The sequence below is a fragment of the Monodelphis domestica genome, chromosome 4, assembly GCF_027887165.1.
Source record: "Monodelphis domestica isolate mMonDom1 chromosome 4, mMonDom1.pri, whole genome shotgun sequence".
NCBI lineage: Eukaryota > Metazoa > Chordata > Mammalia > Didelphimorphia > Didelphidae > Monodelphis > Monodelphis domestica.
Genome location: NC_077230.1, coordinates 1,568,829 through 1,592,880, shown reverse-complemented (window position 1 = coordinate 1,592,880; position 24,052 = coordinate 1,568,829). Strand labels below are relative to the sequence as shown.

General features: G+C 44.7%; 1 protein-coding gene across 2 annotated transcripts in view; it reads right to left on the bottom strand.

Annotated features, from left to right (window-relative positions):
* C2CD2 (C2 calcium dependent domain containing 2) overlaps nucleotides 1-24,052 on the bottom strand; it is an 88,763-nt gene that overhangs the window by 53,369 nt on the left and 11,342 nt on the right. For both annotated transcript variants that reach the window (XM_056797058.1, XM_016433113.2), the window contains exons 3-6: nucleotides 16,409-16,528; nucleotides 13,157-13,261; nucleotides 6,454-6,576; nucleotides 5,751-5,874 (exon numbers count right to left, since the gene is read on the bottom strand). In XM_056797058.1, coding sequence (XP_056653036.1) covers nucleotides 5,751-5,874; nucleotides 6,454-6,576; nucleotides 13,157-13,261; nucleotides 16,409-16,528 — 472 coding nt within the window. The remainder of the gene's footprint in view (nucleotides 1-5,750; nucleotides 5,875-6,453; nucleotides 6,577-13,156; nucleotides 13,262-16,408; nucleotides 16,529-24,052) is intronic.

Genomic DNA, 24,052 nt, shown 5'->3' with positions numbered 1-24,052 from the left:
CTTCTCTTCCCTTCTTAAGATTACTTTAGGACAGAAACCCTTTGCTGAACAATGGAAAGGACTTTGACCTATGCTTGAGCATAGAACAGGAATTTCTTTGAGTCTTGATTGATTTTAGAATTGATACAATGGAGATACTCCACCCTATTCAGTCCTAATAGGATTGAGTAAGGGCTGCAGCCTAGATCAAAATTTAATTATTCCAATCTCTACCTTACTCAAGTTAACAGGATTTAGAAAGGGCTGTAGCAAAGGAGTATAGATTTAATCATTTGAAAAATATGACCTTCAACAGACATGTGCAAAAGCCAGAAACCTCTGGGCGGTCCTGGGTTAAGCGAGAGCCTCCATTGACAGGGAAATTGATGAAGAGTGATTGGTAGATGTGAGGACTGAGGGGAGGCAACTTGGATGGTGTCCTTAAAGATAGGAGGGTCTGGAGGAGAGGGGTGGAGTTTTTGGGTCGGTGTGGTTCCTGGGCTCTGAGGAAGCTTGCTCTGAAGGAAGCTGAAGGTGGGGGCCTCTGAGACTGTTTCTCCATTTTGGACACGTGAGTAATAGGGACTGATCTCTTTTCTTTGCCCCAGCTATCTAAGGGCTTGGGCCTTTTGGCCCAGCCTAAACAGAAGGGGTATTTAAGCCCTATTCCCTTCTCTCCCCTTTCTCTCTCTATATATATCTCTAATTCCTTTCTTGCTCCTATTGTAATTAAACTCCAAAAAAGGCTGACGGCTGACTTGAGTTTTTCATTTAGGAATTACATAGCTGATTCCTTGGCGACCTTAAATTAATATATATCAGTCTTTTAAAGTGATTCCCTTGTAACACTAGGCAAAATTTTAATATATGCAAAGTTGTTTGCTTTAATATTATAGTTACTGTTGAATGAAAGGTTCACTTCTGCTCAATTCATTCTGCATAATTTCATACAAATATTTTCAATTTCCCTGAAACCATCCTTTTCATCATTTCTTATGGCACAACAAAATTCTATTATGTTTCCAAATCAAATTCATTCAGCCATTCTTCAAAAGAAATCCCCTTAATTTCCAATTCTTTGCTATTATAAAAAAGGCCTATAGACATATTTTGATGCAAAGGAGTTCTTTTCCTCTTTCTTTCATCTCTGGCTTAGTGGTGGCATATACCTGGGTAAAAGTGTATGTACACTTTATGAACTTTTAGGGTTCAGTTCCAAACTCCTTTCTGGAATGGCTGGACAAATTCAAAGCTCCACTAAATGGGCCTATTTTCCATCTTTTCTCATTTTCCTCTTTTGTAGTCTTTGTTAGTCTCATGTGTGTAAGGCAGAATTTAAAGGTTGTTTTGATGTTCATTTATCTAATTTTTAGGGATTTAAAGCATTTTTTTTTCAAATGGTTGTCAGTAGCTTGGATATTTTCCTTTGAAAAATTCCTTTGACCATTTCTTTATGGAGAATGGCTTTTGGTCTCATCTTTAATCAGTTTATATTGAAGTTGATACTTTTATCAGAGAAACTTGCTGCAAAGATATTTTCCCATTTACTTGTTTCTTTTTTAATTTAACTACATTAGATCTATTTAAGCAAATTTTTTTTTTAAAATAAAACCCTTACCTTCCACCTTGGAGTCAATACTTTGAATTGGCTCCAAGGCAGAAGAATGGTAAGGGCTGGGCAATGGGGGTCAAGTGACTTGCCCACAGTCACACAACTGGGAAGTGTCTGAGGTCAGATTTGAACCTAGGACCTCCCGTCTCTAGGCCTAGCTCTCAACACACTGAGCTACCCAGCTGCCCCCTAAGCAAATATTTTTTAAAAGTTTACATAGCCCAAAAGACAAATGAACTGGAGGGATTCCATGTAAACTGGAACAACCTCCAGGAATTGATGCAGAGTGAGAGGAGCAGAACCAGGAGAACATTGTACACAGAGACTGATACACTGTGGTACAACTGAATGTAAAGGACTTCTCTACTAGCCGCAATGCAGTGATCCAGGACATTTCTGAGGGACTTATGAGAAAGAGCACTTTCCACACCCAGAGAAAGAACTGTGGGAGCAGAAACACAGAAGGAAAACAACTGCTTGAATACATGGGTAAATGGGGATATGATTGGGGATGTAGACTCTAAACAATCACCCATATACAAATATTAATAATATGGAAATACGTCTTCATCAAAGACATATGTAAAACCCAGTGGAATTACTCATTGGCTATGGGGAGGTGGTGGAAAAGAACATGAATCATGGACCCATGGAAAATAAAATAAAAGTTGACATAATCAAAGGCAGCTAAGTATCACAGTGGATAAAGCACAAGGCCTGGAGTGGGGAGAACCTGGCTTCAGATCTGGCTTCAGATACTTCCTAGATGTGTAACCTTGGCCAAGTCATTTAATTCCAATTACCTAAACCTGCCACTCATGTGTCTTAGAATTGACACTAAGACCAAATGTTTAGGGTGTTTTTTTTTAATTATGTACTAAAAATTGTCCTTTTTTTCTATATTGCTTGTTTAGTCATAAATATTCCCCCCATTCATCAAGCTAATAATGAATTTTTTCCTTGCTCCTCTACTTTATATCTAACCCTTTAACTCAATCTTATTCATCCATTTGGACCAAAACTATGGGAGATGATGCTCTATACCTCTTTGTGTCAGACTGAATTTCAGTTTTTATAGAAATTTTTGTAAAATAATAAGTTCTTACTTCAATAGCTCAGGATTTTTCTGTATGCTGCCCACAATTTATACACATCTATTTTTTTTAACAGTTTTTAAAAAAATAATGCTTTGTTGTACAATTCTAACTTTGGTTAACAAATCATTTCATTTCCTTAAAAAATGCTTATCTTGGGAACAGCTGGGTTGAGAGTCAGACCTAGAGATGGGAGGTCCTAGGTTCAAATGTGGCCCCAGACACTTCCCAGCTGTGTGGCCCTGGGCAAGTCACTTGACCCCCATGGCCTAGCCCTGACCACTCTTCTGCCTTGGAGCCAATACACAGAATTGACTCCAAGATGGAAGGTGAGGGTTTAAAAAAATGCTTATCTTTGAGATCCTTGATTATTGTTGCTTTAGATGAATTTATTCATTTTTTTTCAAATTCTACAAAGTACTCCTATGATAATTTGGAATGACATTGAATACATAAATTAATTTAGGGAACAGTGTCATTTTTCTTATATTGGCCAAGCCTACTTGAGAGAAATTAACATTCCTCCCATTACTTGAGTCTGGTTTTATTTCAATAAAGAATATTATAGAGTTGTATCCACCTAGTTCCTAAGGGTGTCTTGATAGTAGTTTATAATTTTGGAACTATTTTAAATGGATCTTCTCTTTTTTTTCCCTAATGATTTTTATTGGTAATGTGGAAGAAAGTCAATGATTTGTGTGCATTTATTTAATATCTTACAATTTTGTTGAAGTGATTACTTCAATTAACTTTTATTTGACTTTCTAAGTAGTTTGCCTTTCTTTCTAAGAAGTTGACTTTCAAATTTTTCTACACAGAGAATAAACTATTGTGGAAAGGAAAACCGAATCAGGTTTTGGACTTTCTGCCACTCGAGTGGAACAAACAGCAGCTGGAATGTTAGAGAGAAGATATTGACAAGAATGACAGTTGGTGGGGGGAGGGGACTTGGAGTGTCAGTTGGTCTCCTGACTGAGACTCTCTCTGTCCTGGCCCTCAGACTGGAAGGAGCCTCTCTCCCTGTCTCAAGATAGAAGGGCCTCTATTCCTGAACTTTTCCCAACTGTGAGCTCTACCTGGATTCCTGTGATCATGTCTTCGAACAAAAGGATTTAAGGGGAGTGGTTTGAACTCTATGGCTGGTCGTTAGGGGCGTCAACCCGAAGAGACAAGTCCAACCAGCTCTGAAGGTCAGAACTTTTCTTCCTCTTGCTTTCTACTGCTAAAGACTTTGAACTTAAGAAAGCTAGCACAGATTAGCATAGACAGGAATAAAAGAAACCTTCCACCAGCCTGTGAGGCCTGTCCTCAGCTCCAAAGCTGAGAGAGACTCAAACCCAATCTAGGGAAATCTTGATTCCCTCTTCCCTGATACCTCCCCAATCCAAACTTGTTATTAAAATTCATCTTTGCTTAAATAACCCGTAGTCAGATAGGAGGACTGTCTGTCATTCAGGGGCTGAACCTCAGGACAGCCATTCAATCATAAATGGTCCTTATCAGACGCCTGCTGGGCGACCTTGGTCACGGGGAAGCTTGTCCCTCAGGAGGGTCTGTGCTTACCTGATCCGGGGTATCTGCTACATCATTCTATAGAGAAGATGCCCCCTCAGTCTATCATAGGTGTCCCATTTCTTGGGAACCCCATTTTTCAAAGACAGCCTCTCGGCAGCTGGCATCTCTCTTGTTTTACCTCACTGGCAACCATATTCCCTCTCTCCCTTCAACTTCTCCATTCCCTGTTACAAAACCTTCCTTATCCCCTGTCCCTCTTAATCCTCTACAATTCCTTTAACTATTACACTATAATGTATTATTCTTGGACAAACTTAGAAACTAATGATTACGATAAAATCACACTATAATGAATAGGGTATTTTTAATTTCCTTCATCAAATAAGTAGGAGACTTTTCTAAGTTGAGATCTTTGTGAAGTTAAAATTACTAACTTAACAGGAAAACCCCTATAGTTTTCTTGTACTGAGTTAGCAACACACACATATGTACTTACTTCAGCACAAGAAAAAATATGTTGCAGAGTGCTTTCTTGGAATGGTAAGATGACTCAGTTTAGTAGGTTATTGGCAATGAAATTGTTTGGGGCTCAAGGAAATTTTACCTGTATGTAACAACCAATATCTGACTGAGAATCTCCCTAATCCCTAACATACACTATTTGGCTGCACATAGAGTTAGGATAAGGGGGCGACTCACCTTCCTGCCACCCAGGAGTGTGCTAGTAAATAATTAATAATTGGCATTCCAAAAGGGGAAAAAAAGCATAAGAAATATACTTTAAGCTTAGTCTCAATTTTTAATAATTCCCTGTCACTTTGTTAAGTCTAGTCAATTAATTAAAAACAAAAAACAAGCCCTGACTTGTAGCATTTGCCAATTCCCAGGGTACAAATGCTTTACACCACAAATGTAACGATTGGCTCTGGCAAGCCAGGTCAGCTGCTTCCAGAACACCCCTGTCCCCATTTGAATCCTGAGCCACTTGACAAATAAAAGCTTTCCTACGTGTTTTTTATCATCATTCTTTTTTCTTAATCCAGATAGAAAACTATCTGCTTTTTGAAGAAGAGGGATGCCCCATTAGAGAGGTACTTTGCATATAAGAGCTATGAATTATTTTACAAGCCCACTGTTTTTCCTAAGGGGGGGGGATAAATTTGACAAGAAGGATAATAATTTCTAGAGAATAAAATATTTTCACTTCAGATCATTGACCAGCAATAAAAGAACAAAAAAAAGGAATAACCTTATTTCATGGCAAGATCTTGTAACTCTTAAGGGAAAAATACTGCCTGGAATCCTAGATGAACTGGCTTTCTAACTTTCTTCAGTTCTTTTGCTTTGATCTTTTAGGTTTCTTTCTCCAAAATCTGGACCACGGAATCTGAAAGCACAGCATAACCGAACAGTATTTACCACCTAAAAGCAACTTCAGCCTTTTATCCCCTGCATGTGCTTCTTCATGCCAAAATGCATAACTGATTTCACAAAAAGCCCCAGGCTAGTTCATCTTTTTGCAACGACATCGACTGTTTCCAGTATTCTACCTGAAGCACCGGCATTCTTCAGCAGGGTTGCTCGGATATTCTTCACCAACAGTTTTAACTTGTGGGCCCGTGGGGGTTTAGGAGGGCAGAGGTCCTGAGGGATGGTGGAGGTATACAGCATATCCTGGGTGTAAAACCGACAATTACTCAAGAGAATGAGAGAAAACCTGTTTTCCACATTTTACCAAACAACTGGGATAAAATGATTGAAAGAGACACTAATCCATTTCCTGTCCATCAGTGAGACGTGCCGTGGTGAGAACCCCTCGCCGAAACACGGAATAATAAGTTTTCATAAGAAAACAAAAAAACTTCCAGTAGAATCAGGTGAAAGGCTAAAATATCAAAACCTTCACTGCAAAGTTTCCTCCACTGACAGAAATACTTTCTCTGTAAATTAAAGGCTTAGAAAGTTACCTGAGAGTTTGGGTGACGTGGCCATCAGCACACGGCCTAGATATCCCAGAAGCAGGATACGAGCTCAGGTCTTCCTGGTTTCAGGACTAGTCGTGCAAACATGATGAAACACCCCTTCGCTGAGATGTGTGTGTGCGTTACGTGCTCTACAACTCTCTACTGGACAGAAACATGGCGTCTGGGACCCGGCCTCCGCAAAGGGCTGAAGGCCCCGAAGGTTGGGAAGGCGGCAGGCGGGAAGCGAAGGGGGCCTTCGGTGCCCCCAAGCGCTACAGAAAAGGCTCACCTGGGCATTCCGTACGTCCAGGGTCTTTGTGCTCAACAGGACCGACGGGGAGACGGAGCTAAATAAACGTTTCAGAGTCTCTTCGAGGGTTCGGCACAGTCCGAGGGCCCCGATGATCGGACCCTGGGGACAGAGGAGACACCATTAGCAGCCCCTCCGGAGAAGCAGCCGGAAGAGCCCTGGCGTGGCGGCCGAGTGAGTCCAGCGATGATGTGGGCTGTGAGAAATGGCACAGCGAGGCCTGGCCTCCTTTCTGGCAAGCCAAGAGGCTCACGGAATGGCTGACCTGGGGGCTGCCCAAGTCCCACTAAGGAGGAGGGAGCTGCCCTCGGGGGCCAGACCTGGGTTGGGTCTGGACGCTGCTCCGTCCTGACGTCCGGCTTCACGCGAGCCACCGTCTCTCTGCCGTGAGTGTCCTCATCAACAAAGCCAAAGAGCGGGCGCCGATGGCCTCCAAGGCCTGCCCAAATGGACATTGTACGGCAGCTTTGTTGGGGGCACCCCAAAACAACACGGGCAGAGGCGTGACGCTCGGCTGCTCACAGGCTGCGCCGTGTAAGGGGGCCCGGCACCCCCAAGGGCCACCCAAGTCGGCGCGTGGCGACGGCGGAGGCCGTTAGTGGGGCCACAAAGGAAGTGGAGCAGCAGCCGTCTCAAGCGTCCCACCAGAAATAAGCTTGAACAAAGCAGCCTCCAAACGTCTCTACGCGCTCTTCCTGCGCTTGCGGTCATACAGATTCCCAATCGTGCCCAGTCCCGGGGAAGTGGCAGTGGGGTGTGTAAACCTCAAAATTCCTTAGACTTATAAATGTTGGAAATTTCACCATTGGGATATTTCATACTTGGAAAATTTCTTACTGATAGTCTATTGGAATGGGAACCCCATTGGCATGGGAGGTTCCTCCTCCTCCCTTCTTAAGATTACTTTAGGACAGAAACCTTTTGCTGAACAATGGAAAGGGCTTTGACCTATGCTTAAGCATAGAACAGGAAGTTCTTTGAGTCATGATTGATTTTAGAATTGATACAATGGAGATACTTGGAATCAATCTCCACCCTACTCAGTCCTAACAGGATTGAGTAAGGGCTGCAGCATAGATCAAAATTTAATTATTCCAATCTCTACCCTACTCAGATTAACAGGATTTAGAAAGGGCTGTAGCAAAGGAGTAAAGATTTAATCATTTGAAAATATGACCTTCAACAGACATGTGCAAAGCCAGAAACCTCTAGGCGGTCCTGGGTTAAGCGAGAGCCACCATTGGCACAGGGAAATTGATGAAGAGTGATTGGTAGATGTGAGGAATGAGGGGAGGCAACTTGGATGGTGTCCTTAAAGATAGAGGGTCTGGAGACTCCAAGGGGGAGGTGGAGAGTTGCTCGGTGTGGCTCGTGTGGGCTCTGAGAAGGCTTGCTCTGAAGGAAACTGAAGGTGGGGGCCGCTGAGACTGTTTCTCCATTTTGGACACGTGAGTAATAGGGACTGATCTCTTTTCTTTGCCCCAGCTATCTAAGGGCTTGGGCCCTTTGGCCCAGCCTAAACAGAGAGGGTATTTAAGCCCTATTCCCTTCTCTCCCTTTTTCTCTCTCTCTCTCTCTAATTCCTTTCTTCCTCCTATTGAAATTAAACTCCATGAAAGGTTGACGGCTGACTTGAGTTTTTCATTTAGGAATTACATAGCTGAATTCCTTGGCGACCTTAAATTAATATATATCAGTCTTTTAAAGTGATTCCCTTGTAACAGGCGGCCTGGTGCAGAGACAGCCGGGCCTGGAGGCGGGACGTGCCGAGTTCCAGTCTGAGCTCCGACTTTGGGCTTCAGTCCGTCTGTCCGGCCTCGCCCTTCCATCTCGAGACTCGGACGGAGGCGGAGAGCAAAGAGTGACGACAACAATGAAACAAGGACGTCCTTATCGTCGGACGTCCCGTCACAAATGGCAGCTGCACAACAGCACAGGAACAGGCCCAGCAGAGAAGAAAGGCCCGACTGCAGTGCTGCGACAGCTGACCGGACAGGCCAGGAAGTCCACGAGCTCGTCATTTCGACTAGTCCATGACGTCAGTCAAGCAAAGGCGCACAAGGCGACGGCTGACCAGGCGTTCTGGGGCCGCCCCACACAGGGAGGCAGCAAAGCGCGCCCCTCGCTCTGAGGAGCTCACACACTACAGGGAAGCCCACTTCCCGGCCACCCGCAGGATCGCCGAGCGCCGCCACGGCCCGCGCCGTACCACGGGGCCGAAGGGGCCATAACGGGCCGCCGCTGGGGTGGGTGAGCAGGGTGAAGGGGACGGCCGCCCTCCTAGAGCGTGCGCACCTTCCATGTCAAGAACTATTTAAGAAGCGTTTTCCCCGGAGTGAGCAAGGGACGAGGCCTCTGGAGGCGAGCAGTGGAAGATGGGAAGGAAGACGGGAGCCGCCCCTGACCCCAGCTTGCCCCGCGCACAAGCCATCGCAGAGCAGCCCTCGGCCGAGCTTCCCCAAGTCCCTCCCGAGCCACGAGGCCTCCACTCCAGTGCCGAAGGGCAGGGAAGGTCAGTGGAAAGGGCTACGCCGAGGGGGAGCTCCCTGGGCCAGTCAGGTGGGCCTGGGCCCCCCCACGCCACCCAGCCAGGCCGCTCCCAGAAAAGCAGCAGCCCTTTCCTGAGTTCTCAGACAAGGGAAGTGCGGATGCCGCGCAATGGGGGGAGGAGACCACGAAGGGAAACGCTGCGAGAGCGTGCTCAGGACGTCCGGCTGGGGGATGAGCCCTCGGCCCAAAGGGTCAGCGGCGTGCATGGCGACTGCGGAACAGGACGCGGGCCCTGCTTGCGGCGTGTACAGCAATGTTTGATTGCTTACTGAAGAGCAGGGCTCGTTTCAAATCCCAGAAAGGGGGGCGCTAGAGGACCGCCACAGTTCCAGGGCCAGGAGAAGGGCTAAAGAAGGCTCAAACGACGCCGAAGCCGGGTCTCTTCCTAGGCCAGAGCCACGCCCCAGGCTAGGAGAGCAGTGACCACCCCTGACCTTAGATCACACCACTTTGGGAACACCAAACTTACAGACATTCAGAGGTACACTGAAAACAGAAGCAAGGAAAGCCTGAAGGGAACCTTAGGAAAGTGCTCCCTCCCCCTGGGGAGCAGATGCCAATTCTGACACAGATAAAACTCAAGAAATAGACTAGAAAATGAGCAAACAAAAAAAACTAATTATAACAATGTAACTACGATGGAAGGGAAGCTATAAACCCAGAAGACAAAACATCAAACAGCTATAAGCAAAGCCTCAAAGAAAAATGTAAATTGAATACAATCCCAAGACGAAACCACAGGAAAGCTCAGAAAAGATTTTTAAAAATAAAATAAGAGAGAATGAAGAAAAAAAATTAAAAGTAAGCAGAATGATGCAAAAAATTATGAGAAGAGTCAATAGCTTGGTAAAAGGCACAAAAAATACTAAGAAAAATAACAAAAAAAGAATTGGACAACTAGAAAAAGAGGTACAAAAGATCACTAATTCCTTACATTTAGAATTGGGCAAGCTAATGACTCCATGAGACACCAAGAAATAATAAAGCATTTTCAAAAGAATGGGAAAATGGGGAGGGGGGCAGGGGGAAGAGTGAAGTATTTCACCATAAAAACAACTGACCTGGAAAATAGATCCAAGGGAAAGAAAATGTAAGAATTATTGGACGACCTGAAAGCCATTGAAGGAGGTCAGAACAACCTCTGGGGGCCAGAAGTAAACTCTTGTCCAAGTCCGCATAACCATCCTAGCAGCTAAGCAGACACTCCCTGCATTGTGAACCCCTCAGCCAGCTGCACCTGCCAAACCACGAAATCCTATTGTTCATACTAGCCCCCTACACTATGAAAAGTGCTCCCCCAGCCAAGCCAGCACGGCCCCTCTCTTGGGGCAGCCCTGGCACGCTAGCAATCAAGACTTCCCTTTGCCGGATTGCCTTGTCTCCATGAGCTCCTTGGGGTGGTCTTCCGCTCGGACCCCAACGCCATGACAAAAAAAGCCTAAGCATCCTCTTTAAAGACAATATCAAGGAAAACGGCCCCGATATTCTTGGGCCGGAGAGCAAAAGAGGAACTGAGAGGCTCCACGGGTCATGTCCTAAGGCAGATCCCCAAGTCAAAACCCCAAGGAGTATTGCAGCCACATTCCAGAGTTCCCAGGTCAAGATGGCCAGTCGTAGCCATACACAAAACACAGCAGCTTCTACACGGCAGGGTTTGTCCTGGGGCGACGTTTGGGGGACGGGACGGGGTGAAGTGTGAGTGGAAAGGCCACTCAAACGGGGCAGCGCCTGAGGCCCGCACACAGCCCACCCCGACTGGGGCAGGCGGCGATGAAATAGGGAACGGCTGAGATGGGGCCAGGGTGACCCTGAGGCCAATTCTCTAACTGAGGTGCCCAGGATTGTCTTCACAGCCTCGGCCAGCCCCGTCCTCACCGCGGTCATCTCCATTCCCAGGCCCTGCTCCAGCTCATTCTGCACTCACCCCCCTGAGCTGATCTGGAGGTTCTGGTCTGAGGCAAGCTCGGCAGGCCCCAGGAAGTCCAAGTCCAGCCGGACGCAGAGCTCACTGCCCGGCAGCCGCACGTGCCTGCACGCCGAGTCAGGTCAGCCTCCCTTCAAGGGTCATCGCAGGCCGTAACCCGATGGACAGGTGAGGGCGTCCGCCAGGGGCCGGGCAGCAAAGCCCCTGCATGCCTGCCTTCAGCAAGCCCCCAGAGGGACGCTCGCCGCTCTTCAGTCTTTCAGCCCAACCCTCTTCCCGACACTCCAGCACTCTCCCTGGTCGCCTCCATCCCTGCATGGATCCCCTGCAGACTCCTCCTTCCTCTTGACAGTTTGGAGGGCCTGGAGGAGGGGCTAGTCTCCCCCCCAAGAAGAGCCAGCAGGCGGGGTTTAATGCCGATTAGATGAAGATTTGGTGAACTAGAGGACGCTCAAGCACCCCGACGCAAAGAGCAGAGCAGACTATTCGAGGTTGCTTTCAGGGCAGACTGAGAGAAGCATGAAAAGGCGGACCAGAAGGAGAATCCTGAGGGCGTCGATAAGGATGAGCAGATGATCCAATGAACTCTGGAGGAAGGAGCCGTCCCTGGGGCAGTTGGAAGTCTAAACAGAGGATTTCAGGAAAAGCCAATGAAAGGGTGAGGAAGAGGGAGACGAGGGAAGAGGAAGAGAATCATCTCTCACAGAAGCGGCAGGCACAGGAAGAGGAGCTTTGACAGTTGTGGTGAAAGACTGCCACACAGTCTCCGAGCGAGCCTCGGGAGGCAGCCTTTTATGTGCACAGAAACCAGGTGGCCTCGCACGTATTGGAGCCTGAAAATGCAGTCAAAGTGAAAGGAGGCTGACCGCAGGTCTTAATTAGTGAGGCCAGTGCCAGAGGAGAGACCATCCCTGCGAGTGGCAATTAATATCTGTTATTAGACTGGCCTTTGCCAGGCCTCTGCCTTTAGGTCTGATGATTTCTGCTGACGATCTCTGGCGTTGGGAGTCGGCACCACCAGGCACCCCCAAGGCAGCCCGCCCCTCCTCAGTGATCGCCTCGGGTTTGCAGGCAGCAGGGTAGACACTTTGGGTCACCGGCCGGTGGTCCGCACGGTTTAAGACCACCTGGCTGTTTTCTTCTTGGCAAACTGTGCTATTTGACGATTAACTCAAACACGAATGACTGCTCTGCGAATAATCACGACGGCTAATACCATTATCAGAAGGGGGCGGGGGCTCCCCGTCCACCCTAGAAGAAAGGAAGATGGGAGGAGGGGAGGCAACACTTGAAACTAGCCCCATCAGAATTGGCTCAGAGGGAATAACAGACACCCTCCATCAGGTACAGGACTCTACCGTCCCCAAACGGGAAGGAGAAGGGAAAGGGGATGAAGAAAGGAAAGCAGGGCTGACAGAAGGGAAGGGAGATTAGGAGAGGGAGGGATCCAACGCAAAAGGGGCTTTTGAGGAGAGACTGCAAAAGAGAGAAAGAAGAAATGGGAGAAATAGGATGGAGAGAAAAACGCCATCACCATGAACGTGAGTGAGACGAACTCCACCAACAAAACAGAACAGACGAAAAGCCAGAAACCAAAAATATGTTACTGTTAAGAAATGGAGAAATTATGAGCCAGATTATAAGTATAGAAAAGCCTGGAAAGAATGGCATGAACTAATGGGAAGTGCAGTGATGAGCCCGGAGAACCGTGCACACCTCAACAGTAATATTGTCATGATGATCATGGTGAAGGACAGCCATTCTCAGCAATCCAATGATCTAAGACAACTCCAAAGGCTTGATCCTGAAAAATTCTATCCTCCTCTAGAGAAAGAACAGGCAAAGTCTGAATGCAGATCAAATCATGCTATTTTTCACTATGGCGAATACAAAATGTTTTTTGCATGCGTAACCTATATTAAACCATCTCAGGGAGGAGGGAAGGGAGGCAGTGAGGGAGAGAATTTGGAACTCAAAATTTAAAAAAACAAATGTTTTGAACAATGGTACATGCATAACCCAGTGGAACTGCTTGTCTGATTGGGGGGGGGGGGGGGGGAAACAGATCATGAATCATGTAACCATGGACAAATATTCTAAATAAAAATGTTAACTGTATATATAAAAGAAAAAATAGATTATTGAAGAAAAATGTCAAAAAAATTTCTGTGATATGAACTATATTGAAAATTATAAAAAATGACTCACCTCCTGTCTTGCTTTAGGTTGGATTTTTATATTCATCTCCGACACATTAAGGAAAGACCACTTTATCAATATATCTTCTCTTTTCTCTTTCATATGAAGTTCCAGCTATCAATGGAAAAAATCAATTAATAGGATTTATTGTGCCATGGTCACTATTTTAACAAAAGTAATAGTTTCTCATATTATTAAATTTTCCTTGAATAGAGAGGGGGAGAAAGAATAAAATTAAATATTGGTTAACTTTTACATCTCTCTCAGGCTTCACATCTGTAAATTTTAAAAGTATTCCACCCTAATCAGACCATTCTTTAGAAGATCTGATTCAGCTATTTCCTGATCAATAACAATGGAGATACTTGGAATAACAGAATCAGGTCTTGGAAACTCTACATTCTTCACCCTTCTTAGTTTAACAAGATTAGGAAGGTCTGTGCCAAACTCAAGATTTAATTATCTGAGGAGATGGCCTTCAACAGACATGTACAAAAAAAAGGACAGACCTCTGGGCTGTCCTAAGTCAAGTCATCATTGGTACAGATGAGACACAGGAAAGTGATGTAAAACTGTCTATATAAGGCATGCCACTTCCTGTCTCTTCCTCTTTCCCTGGAGAGATGACTCTGGCTGAGAGCTTGCTAGGAATTTCGACATCTTGGCGTGGTAGTGGCTATTGTCTGAGTTGGGTGGTGAGTTTTGCCCTGGAGCTGATTTCAGGTTCAGGCATCTTAGCTGAGCCCCTTTGAAGGTCAGGCTGATTCTTTCCTCCTTCATACTCCAAAACCTTATCTCCTAATCTCCTCGCTCGGGACCAGCTGGTGGGGGGGGAAGGGGAGGGGAAGAGATCTACTCCTTTCCTTCTTCCTTCTCCTTAATCTCCTCCAATATCAATTAAACAACATAAAATTTCCAGCTGACTTGTTTTTTTCATTAGAATTTTATAAATTAAGTCCTTGGCAACAAAAATAATTATTACATTCAGTCTCAGCCATAATTTTACCCTTTACACATCCAACTCACTTTCAAGTCAGGTCAACTCTACCTCTACATTTCTCACATCGGTAATTTTTTTCTATTCATAGGGTTATCACCTTAGTCCAGGCCCTCCTCACCTCTGTTCTATTCTAATATAATAGCTTCTTAAGTAATCTCTCTGCCTCCAATCCCTTTACTTTCTAACCCACCCACTTTGTGGAACAGAATTACTGAGCTCTAGCCAAATAACATCAATAACATAAGAGAAATGGCGCATCATTTCCTACCATCCTTCATCTTTCCCTATAAATCAAAGTAACGATGTACAGAACAGATATTTTTGCCTCATTCGTGTAGCACAATTAGTAAATAATGATTCAAAAGAGCAGTTCATTAGGTATAGGAGTCTCTTTTAAGACTGGCATCATCATGATTTTTCATTACAAAAATGCAAGGAAACTGGACAGAGATTCGCTCTTAGTGTCAGTACTAAATCTTTGATGATTCCATATATACTAGGTGTAATGCATATATTACATTTTTAAATTATTTTGAACACCAGATTCAATTTTATCACATTGATTTCAATCATTCAAATCATCAGGGGAAACTAGGGAAAATACAATTTCCAAGAATGTTGTTGCTCATAACCAGGTAAAAACACAGAACATAATGAAATTTCCCTGGCAAATGTGGGACTGTATTTAAGATGTCTCAACATTTTGGGGGCAATTTTCTAATGATATACATCTTGAAAAAAAATGTGCCATGTATAAATTGCCCACAAACGAGGAGATCTCGCTCCATGGATCTTTCCCCACAAAAGAGGGACAAAATAAAGCTGGAATTCTTTAAGAACAAGGAAGTCTAAAGGAAAAATCTTTTAAAAATGTGTTGGTACAAATATGCAATATGCTGTCTAGTAAAACCACATCTCTTTAAAGAATGAGGTTCGTCTGATGTCTTAAGGAAGTCTTGTAAGAGAGATCATTCAAACAAGTTTACGCTAGAAAGTTACACTGAATCTCTAATGGACCCAACATATACTCTCAATAGTACTTTTATAAAATAGTCAGTCTTTTAAAACTGACTCTTTTACCCCCAAAATGAAAGCTTCGGGATTTCATTTAATTGAAGATCCCAATTGAGCTTCTGCTGACCTGAAGAGATCTGAATCCTCCCATCAGAGGGGCTTTTGAAAGGGGCATCATTAAGAGCTTAAACTGGGCTTTTGAAGGGAAATTGAGTCTTTTTTGCCAGGAATTTAGAGCAAGAATGTGTTCTCTGTGAGCATCCTTCCTGAGCTCTGAGAAGGCTTGGTACAGGACCTGCCAACCACAGGTGGCTATAGGGCTCTCTGATCCACTTTTAAATTAGTTAGCAAGCAATTATAAATGACGAGGCAGTCTCAGGAGAATTTTGATCTTGACGCTTCCGCCACCTTCTGATGAGTTTAACGTCTAAGGATAATCTCTTGACAATACCAATTTGAAAAGACACAGGAAACAGCGTGAAACAACTGGCTTCCTGGCTCTGGAATCAGCACCGGAATTCAAATCCAGCTTCGGATACCGACTACCTGTGTGACCCTGGTGAGCCACTCACCCGCTTTGGCCCTCCGGTCCCATGTCTAAAAAATGGATACACTGGACTCGATGACCTCTGAAGCACCCTCCCTGCTTAGACACGCTACGAACAGGAAAGGCGCTGAATGGCTAATTCCCGCCATCCTCTTCATCTGGCCTGGGGATGGGGGTGGAGGAACAGCATGGCAGGATCCTTCCAACGCTTCGGCACGGCCCCTCCACTCCTGATTTTAGCTGTAAGTACATGCATGACCGCTTCCTGGAGATCGTTGCCATTTTCTCCCTGGAAATGGACAGGTGGAGGCCGAAGGTGGCCGTGTCAGTCCAGCATCGGACTCCTCGCGGCTCGCTTCCACTCCCGCATCCCTCTGCTGCTCTTCCTGTCAATGCTTCTGGCAGGATCTGGCTGGGCTTTCGGCACGCTGTGGTGAGGTGACGCCATCACGGCTGTTTGGACAGGCCACGTCTGAGGCACTCGGGCCTTACTTGGAGCCCTATTTTAAGAGGGGGCCTTCGTGCGTTTTGTATGTGGCAGCGGGGGTGGGAAGGGGCTTCGCGGCTGATCTCACCCGTAGTGGACATGACACATATCAGTGAACTTCGAACGCTTCTCCCTTCACTTCACTACACAAGATGTGGCTTGAGGGGGCTCCAGAGCAAGGTTTCACGGTAAGAAAAAAGAACCAGATTTTACCTGTAAGTGAAATGGAGATAGTCGGACATCATATGACCGGCCTTGTGAAGCGCCACATGAGGCTGAAAGCACATGAACAACAAATGAAATTGAGTCTCCTCCGACATTCCATGATACTGCCTTGGGGAGGAAGGAAGAGAAAGGATCTCATTAAACTGTAAAAAGATTTTTAAACTTTACAGAGTAATAAGAATCACACATACATCACTTCCTATGCAAAATGCTTTCCTTTCCCAGAATTCCCCAGCGAGGCGTCACTTTAAATTTTCTAATTTGGTTGAACATCACCCGGCTTTGGAAGCCTGGAATTCACATTCTAAAATGTCTTCCTACACCAATTCCTTTTCCCAGGAATTAGTAAGTAAGCAGCTCGATGAGTCAAAAAGCATTGATTAAACACAGCGATGCACTAGGAATTACTTTAAGAACTAATAAGGATACATAGAAAGGCAGTCCTTGCTCTCCAGGAGCTCACAGTCTGTGCAGAGCTAGTCTCTAACTAGAGGGAAGTCATTAGCATTTCCAGAGACCAGGCAGGCCTTCTTTCTATTCTAGCCTGTGCGGGGTGTGAAGGAATCCCAGAATCCACAAGTCAGATATCAGGAAGGAGAGCAGGAGAGACAGACCAAGAAAATGGAGCATTCTGTGTGCTAAATGGCCAGCAGCCCTTTGGATCGGAGTGCGGGTGGTGGGCTAAAGTATAAGACGATAAAGAAAAGGGGGGCCAGGGTGGGAAGACCAAATGAGAAGAAAGTGGGGCAACATCAGGCGCCTCATGTGGAAGAGGCTGAGCCAGAGTGTGTAACGGGGAGCCATAGCCAGGACCAGAAAAGGAGTGAAGAGAAACACTGCACAGAAACGAAATGGCAGAGTTTATGGTTTATCCTAGCAGCAAAGGGGGGCCATTGGAGTTCATTTAGCAGCCAAGAGAGCTGGTGTAGACAGCTTGATGACTTCGTGGCTAGAGCACTGAGCCTGGAGTCAGGAAGACCTCAGACACTCACTGGGGGACCTTAGCCAACTTACTTAAACTCTATTTGCCCAGGAGGCAGCTAAGCGGCTAGAGCACTTGGCCTGAAGTAAAAAAGACTTGGGTTCAAATCTGGCCTCAGACACTTCCCAGCAGTGTGACCCTGGGCAAGTCACTTGACCCCCACTGCCCAGCCCTTACCACTCTTCTACCTTGGAACCAATACTTAATAAAGAGTCTAAGATAGAAGGTGAGGGTGTAAAAAAATTAAGCTGGCCGTAATCCACGGGAGAGGGAAATGGCGCACCACTCCCTTATCTTTGCCAAGGAAATCCTATCTGGGTCCTGAAGAATCAGAAAGGCAGGGGCAGGGCCAGGTCTTTTCTTCAGGAAAGTCACCTTAACATGTGTGTGGAGAGATGCGTCTGGGAGAGCAAGAGGAGGAAACTGTAATAATAAAGCGCAAAGAGGAGAGCTGACCTCGGGCAGTGCAGATGTGAGTGGAGAGAAGGCGATATACATCTACTGGAAACAGTGTGTGGAGACACAGAGCCAAGAGGGAGGGAAGGGAGCACAAGCCTCAGGCTGAGACAGGTGAGTGTCTGGAGAGGCAGGCTGCAAGGGCCCCTCCTGAATCACCGGTGCACACCACAACAACAACCGTGTCTCTCCCCAGATCACAGTGCCTTGGAAGCACCGAAAACTTTCAAACGTCTAGAAGCAAAGCTGAAAAAACGCATGGAAAAGTCTGAAGGTGGAGGCTGTGCCTCTGAACCTCAGGGGAGCAGGACCCAGCTTTACCATGACCTCATTGTCAAGAAATAGACTAGAGAAATGAACAAGTGACAGAAAAAGAACGTGACCATAGAAAGCTACTATGGTGGGGGAAAACCAAGACACAAAAGCAGAAGACAGTAATGGGAAAACAGCGAAAGGATCACCCAGGATTTAGCCGTTTCTACATGACGGGAGTAGAGGAGCTGCAGTAAGATATTCTGAAACAGAAAGACGGTGGGATTACAAGCAAGAATAACCTACGTCACAAACATGAATATAATCCTTCCGGAAGAAAAGAGAGCTAATAAAACACAAGGGCATCTTGAAGCAAGGACCAGAGCGGAATAGAAGATCTGACATTGAAACACAAGACTCAAGAGAAGCACCAAAAGGTAAACCTGGAAGTAAAACCCTAAAGGAGTCAATAAGGTTAAATTGTTTTCCTTTCTATATGGAAAGATGATACACGTAACTTCTAAGAACTTCATCATTAGGGCAGATAGAAGGAATCAATATAGACAGAAGGCATGATTGTGTGGGATCATCTCCCCAAAAATGGAGTGAGGAAACAGGAAAGTCCTGGGAGAAAGACTGGGGGAAATGATCTCACATAAAGGGGGCGTACGAGGAAAAGCTTTTACAAGAGAGAAGAAAATGTCGGGGTGGGGGGAACAGGTCGTGTTTAAACCTCCCTCTCTTCAGAATTGGTTCAATGAGGGAAGAATATATGTGATTCAATTAGATACAGAAGTCGACCTTATCCTACAGGGAAGTAAGAGAAAAAGAGCATAAGGAGGATAAGAAGGAAGGCAGATTAAGACAGGCAGTTGTCATAGTTGTTTTTCAGTCAAGTTCAACTCTTCAGAATGCTATATGGGGTTTTCTTGACAAACAATATTAATTAATTTGCCATTTTCTGCCCCAGCTCAATTTACACATGAGAAAACTAAGGCAAACAGGACTAAGGGACTTGTCAGGGATCAAACAGCTGGTATCTGAGGACAGATTTAAATTTATGAAAATGAGTCTTTCTGCTGCCAGTTCTGGTCCTTTATTCACTTCAGTTCCTAGCTGGAGAGGCAGTGGTCAGAACCAAAACAGACTTTTGAGGAAGGACAGGGTAAAAAGAGAGAGAAAGGGACAAGTAAAGGAAAAGAGAATAGAGGGGAATAACTAGGTGTCTTAAGGGAGAGAGTCCTGGCCCTGGAGTAAAAAAGAACTGAGTTCAAATTGACCTCAAACACTTACTAGCTGTGTGACCCTGGACAAATGGCTTAACCTCTGCTTGCCTTAATCCACTGGAAAAGGTAAGTGTTGTAAATAAAAATTAAACTTGGAGACTTTATACTAAATTGGTAAGTAGTTATTAGTAAAGAGAAAGAAAGATAGAAATAAGATTTCCAGTCTTTGTAGCTAAAAGTAAGATCAAGTCCCAGATTCTAGCTGGTTCCCTCCACACTGCTGCTTGCCAGATACGCCAGTGCCAGGACAGCTCAGAGAGCAAGAGCAGAGAGAGGGACACGAGCCAAGGGGAAGTAGTCTGAATAAGTGACTAGGTTAGAGAATAAAGCGTATGTGAAGTAAATAAAGCATTTTATTTTAATTAATGATGGATACTTAATTAATTAATTAATATATCTTATTAATTAATCCCTTCCTGCACTTCTTAGGAAACTGGCCCAGTCCCTCCTGGAGGTCAGGCAGCTTATGCAGGTGGTAGGCTAGAATCCACTGAACCTATGACTGAGAAAAGGGTCAGGAAACAAAGGCACATCAGGATAAACAAATGTCAGGACGGAATGCAAAGTAACATATCACTGAGTCCAAGTGATTAAGTGTGTGTGAAAAAGAAGCAACCCTTGAGTGAACCGAGTGCTGCACACGCACTGCTGACCACAATAAGAGCCTGTACGGGAAAGGAAATGGCCTCGTGTCTGGTAAGCTATATGAACTGTCTTGAAAGTTCAGTCCGGTCCAGCTGCCACTAGGGAAGTCCATCCTGGCCAGGAAACTCAGATCAATAAGTAAAGGTTCCAATAATTGAACTTCTGGGTTTCCAGACTCGTTTTCTGGGCGACCCTCAAGCTTCCCCCACTGGCTTTCCAAGACTCGCTCTAAGCCCTTCCCCCCATGCTGTAGCTCCTGGCCTCCTGGCCCAGACAAGATTCTGTGATTCCTTGGTCCATCCGCTGGGGTTGGAGGTCCCCCGGATATTTAATCCAAAATGGCAAAGTATTCGTTATCTTTGCCAAGAACCCCATAGTGTAGCCCATAGGGTCCAGAAGAGCGCAAAGAAAGAGGAAACCACAAGTCACAGCTGTGGATGGCAGTGGGAGGAGCGGACCCTCCAAAGAGAAGTAGAGGGCAGAACGGATTCGGAACCAGAATCCAGCAATCATCTTTGTTTACGGGGAGCAGTTATGCTGGGCAGTCATCGTGGACAAAGCAAGCTCAAAACCCAACCTGATTAAGTGAGACCCCGGGGCTAAGTGCATTCTGCTACAAGGAATAAGGAAGCAGCAGCATGAATTTAGAACTCGTTCCTCCCATAAAGGCCTTTTCCTGAATTCTAGGGGGACGGAGTCAAATTATGAAAACATGAGCCATTCTCCAATTAGGAAGTGGTCAAAGGAGACCAAGAGGCCGTTTTCAGAAGAAACGAAATCTGTCTACGAGCCCAGCTCCCTCTGCCCTGTGGGACACAGTAGCTCAGCCCCTTCAGACTCTTGGCCGTGCTTCCACAAGGGTCTCCCGTGCGCTCTGTTGGGGGGGACTTCAAAGGCTCCCCGACTTCAGCAAGCGGCGGCGCCACTCAGGCCAAGATCAATGATGTGACCAGCCTGCCCTCCCCTTCTCCACGCGCCGGAAGCCTTTCCCCCCCTTTGGAGTCTAAGGGACACACACACACGTCATGATTCTCCTACAAAGGAAGCCCAGGATCCCAGGATCCCACATTACACACAGCTGGGGAGCTTCATGCATTCCTGAAATTCTAGGGTATGTTCATAAAGGGCCAGCGTGGAGTAGTTTAAAGGGAAGAAATCATAACTAGCCAGAACTGCCCCAATATTCCCGATGAAAGGGGGCGCACCAATTGCAAATAGAATCACGCCTGAATGGCTGCAGTAAATATTCCCCAACATTTACCCCTAACCCAAGTGGTTTCATAATAGGCTTACAGATATTAAGAAGCTATAAATAAGGAGCACCCAGGTGGCACAGTGACTCTGGGCACGTCACTTCAGACCAGTTGCCCAGCCCTTACTGCTCTTCTGCCTCTGAATTAATACTTAGCATTGATTCCAAGAAAAGAAGGTTAAAGGCTTAAATATGTACATGTGTGTGCACATCTCTATATAGCTAAAACTAAAAACTAGCAATATTTGTAAAAAGAACGTGAGAATTATCCCAAACAATTTATTAGAAGCAAGGTCACCCACTCTCCTCACTATTATTTGGCAATTTCATGAATTGGAAAAAAAAAAGAGAGAAGTTAAAGGTATAAACAAAAGCATAAGAGACAAAATCTAATTTGTTGAGGACGTGATGTTTGGTTTTGACAAAGAAAATAGATGATAAAATTAAAAAATGAAATTTGTAGTAAAAAGTACTTAACTCAGAGCTCAGCACATATTAGGCTTTACATAAATGCTTATTTCCTCTTCCCTATCTCCCCTTGATAGTTATCAAAGTAAAAGGATACAAAAATAAATTCACAAAAATCATTTCAGTGCAGCAATAACAAAATCTAGCAGGAAAAGAAGGGAAAATTCCATTCAAAATAAGTACAAAATGTAAAAGATACTGGGCTCAATCTACCAAGCCTCAAATATTCAAGCCTTATTTAAACACAATTATTACAGAAAGTAAATGGATTAATTTGAGAACGTGAAATATAAAAAATTTTGCACATTTAAAACCAAGTAAGCCAAGAGTAGAAGGAAAGTAAGAAACTGAGGAAAGTTTTTGAAGCACGTGTCTCTGATAAAGGCCTCATTTCTCAAATATCCAGGGATCGGAGTCAAACTTATAAAAATAAGAGCCATTTCCCAATTAATAAATGGTCAAAGAATATAAGCAAAGAGTTCCCAGAAAAAAAAAATCAAAACAATCTATAGTCAAATGGAAAAATTCTCTGAATCATTACTGATTAGAGAAATGCAAATTAAAACAACTCTGAGGTACCAACTCACACATATCAAACATGATAAATGCAGATGAAGATGTAGAGGAAACAGTTACACTAATGGGGTTGTGAACTGGTTAAACCTTTCTGGAGAACAATTTGAAATTATACTCAAAGGACTGTCTGCCCTTTGATCCAGCCATAGCACTGCTGGGTTTGTACCCCAAAGAGATCATAAGGAAAAAGACTATTCATAGCTGCGCTCTTTGTGGTGGCCAAAAATGGGAAAATGAGGGGATGCCCTTCAATTGGGGAATGGCTGAACACATTGTGGTATCTGTTGGTGATGGAATACTATTGTGCTCAAAGGAATGATGAACTGGAGGGATTCCATGTGAACTGGGACGACCTCCAGGAAGTGATGCAGAGTGAAGAGAACACTGTATACAGAGATGGATACACTATGGTACAATCAAATGTAAAAGACTTCTCTATTAATAGCAATGCGATGATCCAGGACACCTGTGAAGGATTTACAAGAAAGAACACTATCCACATGCAGAGGAAGGACTGTGGGAGTAGAAACACAGAAGAAAAACAACGGATGGAGACTCTAAATGATCAAACTAGTGCAAACATCAACAACGTGGAAATAGGTTCTGATCAAGGACACATGTAAAACCCAGTGAAATTGAGTGTTGGCTACGGGAAGGGGTGGGGTGAGGGGAGGGAAGGAACATGATTCTTGTAACAAGGGGAAAATGTTCTAAATTGACTAATTAAATAAAATTTTTTAAAAAAGGAATAAGGTCACCCAATCATATGAGACTGGAGTGAAGGAGGAGACAACAGCGGAAGGCATCTGAGTGATGGGAAATTAGGAAGAAGGAAGAAGAAGGAGCTCATGGCAAAGGGCTTCAATCTTTTCTATAAAATTCCTGGTAAGTGTCTGGTTGATAAGGAAGGTGAGGTAGGATTGCCTAGTAACAGGACCCAGCTGAGTTGGTATAATACAAATTTGTAGTGGGTTCAGTCAGAATAATTGCATGATTTTCTCCACCTTTGTTCAGTGGCAAATAGTGGCACTTATCCAAGGCTGAAACGTAGCAGTATGTAATTGGTGTAGTACAAGGGGGCAGAGATTCAAAAAAGGAGGACCATCTAGAATGGAATTGGTTCCCCAAGAAGTCAAGATGGAGAAGAAGAAAGAGTGCTGAGTGTAAGAGGAAATGGCATGGGAAAGAACTGAGGAGTCTAAAGATTGGAACTCATAGAGGGGATGAAGAATAGGGCTTTGTGAGAGAAGGCAGAGGGAGAAGTGGAAAGCTGCTCTGGTCTGGGAGGGGGATTTTGGAATTCGTGAATATGTGGGTTGTATACTTGGAGTGAGAGGAAGATGAAGATTACGGTTATCTTTGTGTGTGGCTGAAGTAAGACAGAGGAGGAGGTCATGGGAAGTGAGTAGGAAGAGAAACGGAGCAGTCAGGGAGCTTGAAGAAATTTTAATAGGCTTTATTTTAAAACTTGAGACAGACATAGGTTAAGTGACTTACTCAGAGTCACACTGCTACTGACATCATAATTGAACTCTGGTCTACCTGACTCCAGCTGTAATAGGATATTGTTAATTAAGATTTAATTAAGGGTCAATTAGGAAATAGGATTGGTTTTAATAGATAAATATAGAACTTTGAGAAAAGCTGGATTTCTTGAAGCCAAAATTGAATTTCAAGAGGGAATCATGGGAAATAGAAAGAATCTCTCGGAGTTT